Source organism: Octopus sinensis, linkage group LG11 (assembly GCF_006345805.1).
Source record: "Octopus sinensis linkage group LG11, ASM634580v1, whole genome shotgun sequence".
Classification (NCBI taxonomy): domain Eukaryota; kingdom Metazoa; phylum Mollusca; class Cephalopoda; order Octopoda; family Octopodidae; genus Octopus; species Octopus sinensis.
The window spans coordinates 58,661,263-58,676,303 of record NC_043007.1 but is presented as its reverse complement, the minus strand read 5'-3'; the positions used below and the strand labels follow the sequence as shown (position 1 = coordinate 58,676,303).

The following is a 15,041-nucleotide window of genomic DNA, read 5'->3' as shown; positions in this document are numbered from 1 at the left end:
TTGAAATTCTAACCGAGGCTTCCGCGCTTCTGGACTGGCGTTCACTGATGACGTTGTCCTCAGTTGACGAACTATGGTCATCCCTCAAAGCATATGTAATCTGTTTGACTGACCAGGCAGTTCCCGTTGGACTTCCCAAGAGGAAGAAACACAAGCCCTGGGTGACGAAGAAGGTTAAACGAGAACGTCGACTCAGAGATATTGCTTGGGCTGAATTCAAAAATCTGGATTCGACTGCAGCTTTTGAGGTGTACAAAACTCAACGAGACCGAGCCGTGAAAATTGAAAAGAAAGAACGCTTCAGTTATGAATACAAAATCGCGGCAAATGCCAGTAGCAATCCAAAAACCTTCTTTGCCCATGTCCAGCGGAATTCCCGCTTGAACAACCAGATTGCAACGTTGGTAGACTCAACAGGCGTATCGATTGAGGACCCTTATCAACAGAGTCAATTATTTGCCGAGGCTTTTTCAACTATTTTCAAACAAGATGATGGTCGTGAACCCCCTCCATTTGATAGATCGGTACCTCCAATGCTTCGATTGATCATCACGCGGGACCAAGTCAAACGTGTTATTCAAGGCCTCGATGTCAACAAGGGTCACGGCCCTGACGGCATACACCCACGGGTTATCAAAGCGTTGGCTCCGGTCATCTGCGAGCCCTTAACACGACTATTCAATATGTCATTGGCGACGGGTGTTATACCTGCAGACTGGAGAACAGCGATAATCTGCCCAATTTTCAAGAAAGGGAGCCGCGAAGCCGCTAAACTACCGACCGGTTTCCCTTACATCAATAATCAGCAAGATGTTCGAAACCATCCTTAAGAAAAGTATGATGCTCCACCTCCTAAACACAGCTTCGATCACTGATTCCCAACACGGCTTCGTGCCGAAGAGATCATGCTTGACCAACTTACTAGTAATGGAAGATTTTGGTGACGCGCATCCTCGATGATAGTGATGCTGTTGACATCGTTTTATTGGACTTTGCCAAAGCTTTTGACTCGGTAAACCACCGCCTACTACTTGTCAAGCTTCAAGCATATAGTTTCCATCCGGATATTGTACGATGGGTTGGTGCCTTCCTCTCAGATCGCTCCTTCCAAGTTCAAGTTAATGGTTCGCGGTCCGACGTCTCCAGTGCGAGCAGTGGCGTGCCTCAAGGTTCAGTGCTTGGGCCCTTGTTGTTCTTAGTCTTCATAAATGACTTGCCCGACGACCTCACGCAACACACCCTTCTATTTGCCGACGATATCAAACTGGTCGCTCCTCGCGGTAGTATAGAGGATCTTCGTCGATGCCTCCACCAAATTTGGAAGTGGTCTAACGATTGGGACCTGTGTCTGAACGTGTCAAAGTGCTGTCATCTGCCTGTCGGCTCTACTCCTGCAACTCAACTTGATTTCGAGCTGGGTCGTCTGCTGCTGGAGAGGACCGATCAGGTAAAGGACCTGGGTATCTTGGTGGATTCCTCCTTTTCGCCTTCGGCCCAGTGCGTCCATGCTGCCAACAAAGCGCGCGGAATTCTGTTTTTGATTCGACGGTCATTCGGAATGCTCACAGCAGCCATATTCCTGCCACTCTATGTCACGCTGGTGAGACCCATATTGGAGTATGGGATTCAAGCCTCTTCTCCTTATCTCCTCAAAGACATACAGCACCTCGAAAGAGTCCAGAGGCTGGCTACCCGCATGGTTCATGGTCTCAAAAATTTGTCCTACGAAGAAAGGCTGAGGACGCTCGACCTTTATTCTCTTGAAAAACGCCGCCGCCGTGGTGATCTCATTCTCGCCCACAACATCATAAGCGGGGTCATTCCGAAAAGCTCTACCTGCGACGATTTCATCTCAATCGAAGGAGAGGAGCTTTCTCCGTCCGGGTTGCGGATCCGTGGAACAAGCTGCCAGACGAGATGGTGAAGATGCCGACGACCGCTTTGTTCAAAGCCTCCCTGGACCTCAAGTGGCCTGAACTCTTTGCATGAACACCACCCTGTACTTAACTCCATGTCCCCCTACATGGCCTTGCTAGTTGCTTTTGAGCCAAATTAACTAACTAATTAACTAACTAACTAAAATCAACTGGAAATTGCTAGAATGACCTGAACAATATCTGAATGGAAATATGCATTGTAAGCCTTGGTTTATAAAAAGAGGAGAATCATTCTAAAAAATTCACACTATTCATGTACTTTCTGGAACTCAAGAAACAAAATATTTTCGTGTTATCCTTACACACACACACACAAACACTGTTCAATCATAGCAAACATCAATCCAAGGGAAGTAACTCCCCCCCCCCGTAAAATATCCATTTCACTATATTTCATTTCGGTTCTTTTTACGAGTCAATTAGGGTATATTTATACCTTCATTATAAAAGGAGAGATGTCAATATCTTTGAGTGCAATATTGATACATAACTCTAACAGTAACATTCTGTCATAGCCTGTAATATACTTCTTGATTTCACCTGATCTATCAGTCTAAACGCACAGATATATATATATGGCTGTTGGGGTAAGATATCTAAAATAAAAATCAGTATATTTTATTAGTTTTTGTCAGATTCTTGATGCGAAAGTGTTTGCTGAAACTGATAGCGTATTTTGGTGATGTCATTGGCCAGTAAAAGTGAATACTTTGATTGCAGTTTACTTGTGTAATAATTAATTGATTTATCTAAATTTCTCCCAACAGTTTTTCAATGATCTCTTTCTTTGGTTGTATGGTATTTATATAATAATCTTGGTAATGGTAGTGGTAAGTGTATGTGTTTTTATGTGATGAATGTTTCTGTAATTGTAATCGAGAATGTTATTGTTCTGTGAGCTAAATGGATACCAACTTGAGGGTAGATGTTTTATTACAGTTTATCCTGTTTCATTTATTGTAGCACCATTGTCAATGTATGTCTATCTGTTTGTTATATTACCAATTTGTCTATTTATTTATTCATACACATATCTGCCTGCTTACTAAAGTTACTACATCCAATACCTAGAGTATTTTACTTGCTTCATTCAAGGAAGTAAGCAACCAATAAGTAATGAATTAACAGCTAAGATGTTAACCTTTAATCTGTTACTTCATAACTTGATTCATAGGTTAGCTATTGTTGGAATATCAAATTGAAATAGAACACCTGGCTATGTTGAATGTCAATAAAAAAAGTCTATTTTGTTCTGGCTAAGTGATTTTCAAATTGTGTTATGGAAATAAAATAGAGACAAATTATTTAATCTAGATTGAGGAAATAGAAATAGTAGTTACTCCATCATGTAATTGACAACATGATTACCCAGTAAGCAATAGATACATTGTGTGGATCCATTTCTCTTTTTAAGTATCAAAATGGTACTTTGTAATGTGTAATATTAGTTTCAAATTTTGGTACAAGGCAAGCAAGTCCTGAAGACAGACTTCATCAGTTACAATGACCCCAGAGCTTGACTGGTACTTATTTTATCAATCCTGAAAGGATAAAAGGTTAAGTTGACTTCAGTGGAATTTGAACACAGAATGTAAAGAAGGATGAAATACTGCTAAGCGTTTTGCCTGGTGTGCTGATGATTCTGCCAGGTCGTTGCCGTGGTAATATCTAATATTAACAAATTAAAGAGTTATAGAAATATATATGATCTTAGAGAGGAAGTGATTACACAAGTTTTATGCCAGTAGTTCAACCTCTAACAATGATAGACATTTATAGAGGGCAAGTTATAGAATAACAACTAAAAAGACACCTTTGGGTGAGTATCCCACTAATGCAATCACATTTTTGGGTAAGTAGCCTAATGATACATTCACTCCTTTTAGTAGTAGCCCAATAATACAATCATACCTCTTGGTGTGTGGCTCAATGCAATGACACCTTTCAGCTAGTAACCAGACAATTTAATTATACCTTTTGGTATTAGCCCAACGATACAACCGCACCTTTGGGTAAGTGGTCCAGGGCTGAAATTATATATTTGAGTTGATTGTCCACATTTTTAACAATTATAAAAAGAAATCTTAGCTCCTCCATCAACTTTTAACCAGTAATTGAACAATGTAGCCTGTCTATGTCAAGTCTCAAAAACCTAGTCTCTCACTGCCTAGCCATTTAGTGTGTCCATCTTTATATCATTATCCTCATTTCTACTTTTCATGATAGTATGTGTTGGATATACTTACACAGAATGCAACAGGTCAGAGGACCACATGTTGCTCCAATAGTTGTTTTCATTTGACTTCCATGGTTGGATGCCCTCTCTATTACTAACCACATTAGTGTACTGGGTGCTTTTACATGACACCACCACCATTGAAGTTTCATTGTAACTCTCAAGTCTTAAAGAGCCCTACCCCTTGCCGAAGAAGGAGATAAGTTAGAGTGGTTGCTCTATGCAAGGTATTAAGAGTTGAATTTATGATGGAAGGCATATAAAGGCCATTTTGTTGTGGAGGAAATTCAAGGCTACCCCAGCACAATTCAAATAATATAGTATTAAAGTACATGTGCTTTCATTTCTCATTTTCTAAATTTCTTGTCTTTTGCTAACATGTGGTTTTTTTCTAGTGAAAATCGTTTCTTCTCTTACTCTCAAAGAAAATTTATTAGAGAACAGAAGTAAAACAAGCATTGCTGCTGTCTATTGATAATATATAACAGAAGAAAGATGAAGACATACAAAGAAATGAGAAAGTGAAGGAAAAGACAAAGAAATACAGAGAAAGTGAGAGAAAATATTTGAAATATAGTTTGATTCAACAATGACATGTGGTGCTTCACCTTTTATTTTTATTTGTAGTACCACTTTTTAAGTAGTTGTTATACCTTGTGCCAACCTAAGTGGCATGTGAGGTGTCACAACTAAACTAACTTAGCATGGATAATAATTTATAAATTTCACACAAAAATGGATTGCATAAGCTTTTAACAGTGAAATGATAAAAAACTAAAGACAAAAGTTTACTTTGTACATGGCAAGTTAATGATTTCTCTGTGCCTTATGAAATCTAGCTAAATTTTCCATATCAGGTTCAATGTTAGTCAAAAGAGGTCATAAGTCTCCTCTTTGACTTATTGCAAATCTATTTTGTTGCTTAGTCAGCAATTGCAAAACTACACTGAATCCTCTCTCTTCTAATTGTGAAGAAAGAAAAGCAATGGACAACAATTTAATTTCTTGCCAAAGTTGAGAATACTTGCTTTGCATTTTGGGCCAGAATAATTCATAACCAAGTTGTTGAAAATATACTTGAGCTTTGAAATAATTTTTTCTTGTAAACTTGGTTGAGAAGAAAGAAATGGATTTATGACTCAATCAGGTACTCTAAGATGAGTAAAATCTTTAAACTTTATCATTGTCTTCTTTCAGTGTCTGCAGATGAGAACAATAGCAATCTATATCTGTGTCTATTATTAAATTGCTATCGTTGTCTTCTATTATGAGCAGGCTTGGAAACTAAAAATATCTTTCCTCAATAATATCTCTTTGTAGAATAATTTGCTGGTATATGCATTTACAATTAACTTTGCTTTAATTCATATTATTTCCTTGCAATTTAATGTTAGCTTCATTTAATTTAGTGAAAATATCAGAAAGATATGCAATGTCAACTTTCTTGTTGCTTAGTTTATTATATGTCCTCATCATACAAATTAAGAAATTCTAAAACGGGCTCATAGAGATAAAAATATTTAAAATAATTTCCATTTGAAAGCCATCGCACCTCAGTATGAGACAAGAGTCACTTATAGTTTTCTTTTTTGTGGCAAATCATCTGAAAGATATGGTCATTCAATGAATGGGTCTTGGTTTTATTTACTGTTTTAATTACATCATTCAATGTGTTACATAGTCTACCACTAAGATTTTTTTCAGTTCTTGATGAATAACAGTGAACTACAAATATATGTGGAACTGCTTCCTTTAAATGTGCTATAAATCCACAATAATGGCCTATCACAACTGATACACAAGTATTAAAATTTTTTTTAACAAACTTAATAATTGTAGAACTTTTTGTGCAAACAGAATCTCTTCAATAATTTCCAGAATTTGAATTTATATAATGAGCGTAGGTCATCAACAAAGATTCGTTGTCATGTAAAGTTGACTCAAGTTGTAAAGAAAATTCTTCATTTTTTAAAGCATCACATATTCTTTTACTTGTTTCAGTCATCTGACTGCAGCCATGCTGGAGCACTGCCTTTTGTCAAACAAATCAACCCCAGGACTTAGTCTTTGCAAGCCTAGTATTTATTCTATTGGTCTCTTTTGCCAAACTGTTAAGTTATAAGAACATAAGCACACCAACATTGGTGTCAAGCGATGGTGGGGGTGGACAAACACAGTCACCATGTCATCTATTCTTGTCAGTTTTTAAAATATATACTTCTCTCATTTTATTTTAATAACCATTACTAGTTTTATCACATATAATTACTACTATGGGTAAAAGTATATGATACCACTGCCCCATAAAGCCCAATGCCCTGTGAGGGCAGCACCACCCACGTTGAGAATCTGATACCCTAACAAATAATGAAATAGTATTTGAGATAAAAACAAATAACAGATTTCACACAAGTTTATTAACTCATCACATAAACTGTTACAAAGTTAGTCACATTTCATTTATCCTTTAATTGTAATATTTCCATTTAAAAAAAAAATTTTCATCATTTTTTGGTTAAATCAAATTATACAAAAGAAATATTTCCCTGATTTTATAAAGTTTAATTATATTTCTGAGTAAGGCAAACTCAATCTGTTCATTAGCATTATTTTATTACATATTTTGGTCTTGCGCCAATGAAAAAGATCATTATTCATTCACATGAAAAATTGTCATTCATGCTTATTTCCTTTATATCTTGTACCAGAAGTTAACTCTTTCTTTTCATTTTCATTGTCTAAACTTAATGGTGTAACCCCAAATATTTCAGGATATATATGAACATTAGTTGAGCTCTCTTAGAGAAAAATACCTTGCTAAGAATAGTGTTTATATAGGTTTCAAAAGGTGGACTGTGGCCATGCTGGGGCACTGACTCAAAGGGTTTTAGTCAATTATATCAACTTTGGAAGGGATGAAAGGCAAAATTGATTGGATGTTTTTGACAAAACTGAAATATATTACACAAGGTATTTCTGACATCCCGATATTGTCATCTAATGCATATACACACACACATGTATACATCCAATGGGCATCCACACAGTCTCCACCTCCCAAACTACATTCACAAGAGGCTGTGGTTCTCTAAGGTCACAGTAGAAGACACTTGCTCAAGATAACACACAGGGGAACTGAATCCAGAACCAAGTGGTTGCTAAGCAAATTTCATATATGTATGCATCAACATATGTAAATATATGTATGTATGTATGTTGTGATGACAAACTTCCATGACTTTTCTTAACCTGTGTATGACCACTTTGTGAATCTGAGTAGTTGTTAATCTAACCTTTTTGAAACTTGTTATCACAAATGTCTACAAGTGTACATGATGTGTGTTTTATGCATTTGCAGCTGACACTCTAAGACTGTACGTGTGAGTATTTCTGTGAACTATGACAGCTTTTATTTCAAATTTTATTATAATTTAACATTTTTTCCAGTTTTATTTAAATAAAGACAGAGTGGGAGAGAAAAGAAAATTGATGAAAAAAAAAAAAGAAATCTTAATTATAGAACTGCCTGCAAGTTTGAATTTGCAAGGATTTAAAAAGAGATATGTGAATTAATTTCTACAGTCAGTGGAAGATTTCATGGCTGGAAAATAAAACAAAAAAACATTTCATTAAGAAACAGCAAATACATATGTTTTGTTTTTTTATAACAATAAAATTACATAAAAATTTTCAGATTACTAATCTCATCTTTAGAAATTGAAAGATGTGTTCAGTATTTATATCAACACTACATTCTGATTGGTTTGAACTCCAGTCATTATCAGGTGTTATATTGTAGATGTCTACAATATATATATATATATATAATATATATATATATATGTGCAGGAGTGGCTGTGTGGTAGGTAGCTTGCTTACCAGCCACATGATTCTGGGTTCAGTCCCTCTGCGTGGCACCTTGGGCAAGTGTCTTCTACTATAGCCTCAGGCCGACCAAAGCCTTGTGAGTGGATTTGGTAGAAAGAAACATGTCATATATATATATATATATATATATGTATATGTTTGTGTGTCTGTGTTTGTCCCTCCAACATCGCTTGACATCCGATGCTGGTGTGTTTATGTTCCTGTAACTTAGCAGTTTGGCAAAAGAGACCAATAGAATAAGTACTAGGCTTACAAAGAATAAGTCCTGGGATCGATTTCCTTGACTAAAGGCAGTGCTCAAGCATGGCCACAGTCAAATGACAGAAACAAGTAAAAGAATATATATATATATATATATATATGTGCAGGAGTGGCGTGTGTAGGTGGCTGTGGTAGGTAGCTTGCTTACCAGCCACATGATTCTGGGTTCAGTCCCTCTGCGTGGCACCTTGGGCAAGTGTCTTCTACTATAGCCTCAGGCCGACCAAAGCCTTGTGAGTGGATTTGGTAGAAAGAAACATGTCATATATATATATATATATATATATGTATATGTTTGTGTGTCTGTGTTTGTCCCTCCAACATCGCTTGACATCCGATGCTGGTGTGTTTATGTTCCTGTAACTTAGCAGTTTGGCAAAAGAGACCAATAGAATAAGTACTAGGCTTACAAAGAATAAGTCCTGGGATCGATTTCCTTGACTAAAGGCAGTGCTCAAGCATGGCCACAGTCAAATGACAGAAACAAGTAAAAGAATATATATATATATATATATAGATGAGGCTGGATTTAAATAAGACCATTTTTATCCTTAGTTTAAAAATATAGGTTCCTACTTTGAATTCAGTCTAGTATTAAGTACACATCCAAAAAGTAAAAACACCTGAGAACAACCGATGATCAAACTAATTGAATTGCAGCAAAAAAAAAAAGAAAAAAAAAAGAAAAATGTTTTGTTCTCTAAAGATGAGGTAAAAAATCTGAAAAATTATAATTTTCATTATCAACAACTTACTATGAATATATAGGCTTATTCCCAAGCATGTATGGAATGGCAGTCCTTTTCATGATTATTTCAAAAGGATGAGATAGTTATGGTGAGAATACCTTTGATCAAATGTCTGCTTAATCAGGGCTGACCTGAGACTAAACAATATTTTAAAAGAATCTATCTTTTATCTTTTACTTGCTTCAGTCATTAGACTGTAGCCATGCTGGGGCACTGCCTTGAAGAAATTTTAGTGAAATTTACTTATCCTATCAGTCTCTTTTGCTGAATTGCGAAGTTATGGGGATGTAAACACACCAGTACTGGTTGTCATGCTGTAATGGGGGCAAACACAAACACATTCACACACACACACACATATGTACAGTGGACTTCTTTCAGTTTCCGTCCACCAAATCCACTCACAAGCTTTGGTTGGCTTGAGGCCATAGTAGAAGACACTTGCCCAAAGTACCATGCAGTGGGACTGAACCTGGAACCATGTAGTTGGGAAGCAAGCTTCTTACCACACAGCCACGCCAGCATGTATCTAGTTTAAAATACATTTATGCTTATGCATATATACAGATAATAAAATAGAATGACTAGAATATATACAGAACTTTTGCAAATTGTTCAGCTATTGCTAGTCAACATAGGCAACTAAATGATAAAAATGACATGACAGTATGCACATAGGACCCCTATTCCCACCTCAAAAAAGTAGCATAGATCATACAGGATATGATATATTAATGATGTTCAGGTGAGCCACCAGAGATCATAAATAAACTTTTGATGGTCCACAGCAAGTTTTATAAGACTATAATGCTTTAACATAAAACAATCTAAAATGTAAATCATAAGTAAATTTATTATATATTATCATCATCATCATAGACATTATTGTTTTCATGTCCACTTTTTCATGCTTGCATGGGTCAGATGGGATTTATTGAGACAGATTTTCCATGGCTGGATGTCCTACCTGTTGCCAGGAAAAGCATAAATTTCACTGATAGATCATAATTCAATTACTTTCAACAGCTGTTTTATCATTAATTCTACAATTATATAATTGAGATACATAAATTAAATTAATTTTAAAGCAATGTTTATTACAAATCAAGAATATGACAAGCTATGCTAAGCTATACACCAAATTTGAAATCAATTGGAACAAAATTAAAGGAAATGTAAAATGAAAGGTAAACAGAAAAAAGCCTGTAACAGCAATGGTCACATTCGTCACAGTGTTGGTTAATAAATCTATAGATATGTTCTGTAATACATTATAGCAATGAAATGAAACACTGTTAACACACAAGTAATTAATGTTTGCTCTAACTGTTATAAAAATGTGAACAGCAAATTAGTACTCGTTTACTTTAAACTCTGATATTAATAAGTTTATGGGCAGGATATTTGAAGAGGATACGCAGCTGTTGATGGTAATCCCAATTAGGATTCAAAGGTGAATGTGCAGCTGTCCCGTCTTTCTCTATCCACAAATATAGTGTATAAACATATTGTTTACACTCTACGTAACATGCAGTTTCTATTAAAAAATTGTTGGAGGTAAAGGACATGGACCGCACCCCATTTTGGTTTTTTTTCTATAGAAATCCATTTTTTCAACTGCAGAGATTCTGAAAAAAAAAAAAAAAAAATCGGCATTTCAAAATTTTTATCCCCCACACACGACAACAAACTGGCATTTAAATTTCTTTTTTCTTTTTTGGTAATTCATATTTAGAAAGTGGATCTTCGGTGTGGTTGTTATTTCTAGATTGTTGGATTTTTGGTTGGAGCGTACTTAAAAATTGAAGATTTGGAAAACCCCAAAAACGCGTTTTCAAAATTTTAATTTTCCCTCTCTCCAAAGAAAAAAAAGGGGGTGGTTGGGGAAAATTAAAATTTTGAAAACGTGATTCGTCGTTTAGCTGCTGTTTCTAGCATGTCGAGTTTTCTGTTTAGATACTTTTTACGTCTGCTATTTTAGTAGTAGGGGTGTTTATTATTATTTTTTTTGGAAATTGAAATTTTACATTTTTTTTTAGAATCATGATCTCCATATTTTTCTACGTATTTCGCCAAAACAGATTTCTAAAAGAAGTGAAAAATTGAGGGGGGTGTTTAAATTTTGAAATGCCGATTTTTTTTGCAGATTCGGAATCTTCCGCAGTCGAAAAAGTGCGTTTCTGTAGGACCCCCCCCCCCCAAAAAAAAAACTGAAAAGGGGTGCGGTCCATGTCCTTTACCTCCGCCAATATATCTGTACATTCATTCTCTAGTATATTATAGTAGGAAACCAGGTAATGATAAACACACCAATAATTTAATGTTGAAAGCATTTCATCTCTATCAATTTGCCATCGGTTACCTTGTACTCTTAATGATTTCTAACGTGTACAACGCCACACATATTGAAGAACGGTGGAATCAATTAATTTGAACCTGGAATTTGATTAAAATGATAGACAAAATCGATCCCTCTTCGTCGAGGCATTTGAACTTAAAGAATTAAAAATCAATACCATAAAATTACAACTAAATTCTGCCAATTAACGTTCTTTATAAGTTTGTAAACAACTACACAACACTTTCCCTCCCTTCTCTCTTTCACACACACACAAGTATACAGCATGTTCTCGTAATTTTCTAAAATAGGCTTTATAAAATTATATAACTGATAGAAGAAATATATCAATATAGAATCTTTAAACTTAAGTATCGTTCTGTTATGCTTTTTCGGAAAGACCGTGTCCATGTAATAGTCTTCCATCATATATATTGTTACGTAACAATGTAGACTAGTGAAAGTCGATCGTGTTTAAAACAGAAAGTTAAGATGTTTAAATTTACCAATGTGTGTCTATCTATCAATCAAAATGTAAACAATTCAAAAGGATTCTCAAATCACAATAGTCAAAAAATAAATACAGACTTTGAAGTCTTGGTTACGAAACATAAATTTGGAAGAACGCAGTGTGAAAAGGAAAATTTTCATATATCCGAGAAATTATTTTTCCAACAACTGTAAATTTACTTACGGAAAACTTTATTTTCCGAAGATACAATATCTTTCGATCCTTTCAGTATATAAATATCTTCAAATGTTTTCTTTCACCTTTTTAGAATTTTAGGCAAAGTTTAAGGATTACCCAACAATTGTTGATTATATAATTAATAAAGAAACTCATTAATTTTTCAGTTATAAGGTTGCGAAAACAACCTTCTTGCAGGCTTTAAGGTTAATGAAATGTTTTTGGAATTTAGCTAGTAACACCCTTTAACATTTAACACCAAGGTCACACTTCTGGAACTGCTTTCATTTGAATAAAAGCATTTTAAAGCGGATAATAAAGAGTCAAATCATAAAGCAATATTAGAAAATTTCAGATACGAACCATGGTTGTTTTTAAGAGAAAATATGATATGTTCAGTCTAAAGACATTCTTATTTTTAAAATATGAAACTTATTCTTCCCTATCCAAAAGAGTCGATCGTATACCGATCTTTTGAAAATCTTCAATAAGTTCTCCGCTTTTGTGTTTTTCTACCATAATATCACAGCCACCGACAAACTCTCCATCAATGTAAACCTGCGGTATCGTCGGCCAGTTCGAGTAGGCTTTAATTCCTTCTCTAAGATCATTGTCGGCGAGCACATTGTGCGAAGCAAAATCATCCACACCGTGGAATTTAAGAATCTGAACAACAAGGTTGCTGAAGCCACAACGTGGGGCATCAGGCGTGCCTTTCATAAAAAGAACAATCTTTTGCTCTGACACTAGTTTGTCAATATGATCTTTGCTGCCGGTTTTTAACATTTCTGAGTAAGAACGTAAGCCCAGCAGGCGCGAAAATGGCATTCTGGAAGCCCATAGCGAAGGACGAATCATCATCCACGCCATGATGCAAATAAATGAAAGCACATGGGGTAGGGGAAGTAACTGTCAATCCGGATTGCCAAATTAAAATTTATTTTTAGGACTAGATATGCAGTGGCTTGTATTAATTGGAAATAGTAAAAAAAAATTTAGCCTATTAGTTTGAAATATATGACTAAGAGAAATGAATCTTTTCATACGAATTATTGTAGCAGTATACTAAAATACATATTCTTTTAAAAAGAAAATAATGTCATTTTAATAAAAATAGTTACCAAAAACTCAAAATGATTCTATATCAATGACTGAAGTAGATTAGCCTGGCTTACAAATATTTGGGATTTCTAGATTTATTTTTCTATCTGTATTAATATAAGTTGACATTGTTTATAAACATTATACACAGAACATTCAGAGGCATAATACAACATTATTTATGCAACTAAATATTTTTAGTACAAGTCATAAGGTGTTTAAAAGAATGGCACCCAGAAACATGTTTATATTGATAAACTTCAACTCCCAAAAAGTCCAGTATTAGTTTTAATTGGTTCATTCAACAAATGAAAATGATATGGACTCTTTTAATGTCTCCAACTATTCCACCAGCTTGAAACTAAAATGTATTCTTTTATTGGTTGAAGAATATTTCTAACATATGAAAGTGAAACCTTTCTAAGAATTTAAAAACCTTTTTGTTAGTAATTTGTTTGAATAAGCATTAAGAGAAAATGTTGATTTTGTTTTCTTATACACACATCTTCAATCTTGCTAATTTTATTTTGATTCTTTAATTTTTCAGTTTTATTTTCAACCTTATAACCTACGTAAGGCATAAGATCTAAATGTTCTTCAGTTTCACATATCAAAACATTAATTTCAGAGGTTGCTAGTTTTAGTTTATTCCCATGTACCATTAAATCATTTAATAATTATAAACAATTTTTGACTAATCTGTTTTATTTACATGCTGTGCTTCACCAAGAATGAGTTGTAAAAATAACAAATATACCAAGTTATTTTCACAGATTTCAAAAGAATTTCTTATAATTTAATTCAAACTTTGGGTAACTATTTGTATCACAGCCAGATATGTAACCATTGAGAACAGCAGTTCATAGGAATTTTTAATGAGCTTTCTCTGTCATTGTTTGGTATACATTTTTATAAGCAAGCTGTTTTGATGAGAGAGAAAACCATTTATGTGTTTCAGATATAAGAAATTCCAAATTTCTTGTTTGACAAATCAGATGATTATCATTCATTGGTTTCTTACTATATCTTGAATGTCTTGTTTCTCAGGACTGACACACAAAAGTTTCAACATCTAGTAGCTGACTTTGTAAAAACTTACAAGATTGTTCACCTTCTTTCCAATAACTTTGGCTACCTTTTTGAGTTCAATATCTCTGTCACCTGCTGACATGTTTACAAAAAATCAGTGTGACATCCATGTCTTACAGAAACATTTTTTCACACTCAAAATTATCAAAGCATGGAATAAACTACCTGTTTTTGTTGATAACTCATAGGATACTGCATCCTTCAAAATTGCTATGCTTCTCAAATTTTACGAACTTTATTCTTGATGTGCTTATACTCCATTCCCTTTTTATGGCTCTTTTGCTGTCTTTTAGTGTTTTATTCTGGGTGCCATTCATGCACTTTTGATTATCATTGCTGCCTTTCTTTACTTGACTTATTGCTTCGTTTCGTCTCCCCTTCTACCTTTTTCTGACAAGTTATAGAGCACCTGAGCAAAAGATATAAGAAACTCATTAATATTAAATGAAGTGGATGACGTACATATATAATTATAATAAGTAAAAGAATTTTGACTTCAAGCTTTTGATACACACTGTTGTTGATTCTAATTATGACACTAGCATTGTCTGTGTAGCTAAAAATTTCTTTGCATCTATTTTCCTCTGAAGGCAAAGTTCTAGGCACAGAAGCACCCCAATGGGCAAAACTCTCATCAATTCATTCTCTGTCTGGAAAGAACTAAGTTTGCTGAACCATTCTTGTCATCTGCATAAATTATAGATGCATAACAAGACATCTATGATGTGCTTGCTAGAGGGAAGTGAATAGCCAG

At 34.7% G+C, this 15,041-nt stretch overlaps 1 protein-coding gene and 1 long non-coding RNA gene across 2 annotated transcripts; both read right to left on the bottom strand.

Annotated features, from left to right (window-relative positions):
• Positions 1-6,679: 6,679 nt before the first annotated feature.
• On the bottom strand, positions 6,680-10,700 carry LOC115217482. Its single transcript, XR_005001310.1, has 2 exons — positions 10,649-10,700; positions 6,680-7,774 (listed from the first exon to the last, which is right to left on the bottom strand). It is a non-coding gene; the product is annotated as an uncharacterized LOC115217482 (long non-coding RNA).
• Positions 10,701-12,494: 1,794 nt separating this feature from the next.
• Positions 12,495-12,994, bottom strand: LOC115217663 (glutaredoxin-related protein 5, mitochondrial-like). The gene has a single exon (XM_029787413.2). The coding sequence runs from the start codon at positions 12,965-12,967 to the stop codon at positions 12,530-12,532; it is 438 nt and encodes a 145-aa protein (XP_029643273.1). The 5' UTR covers positions 12,968-12,994; the 3' UTR covers positions 12,495-12,529.
• Between the last annotated feature and the right edge of the window lie 2,047 nt (positions 12,995-15,041).

Bases quoted from the DNA above. Each gene is read 5' to 3' on its own strand.
- LOC115217663 (XM_029787413.2), bottom strand. From the start codon at position 12,967: ATGGCGTGGATGATGATTCGTCCTTCGCTATGGGCTTCCAGAATGCCA.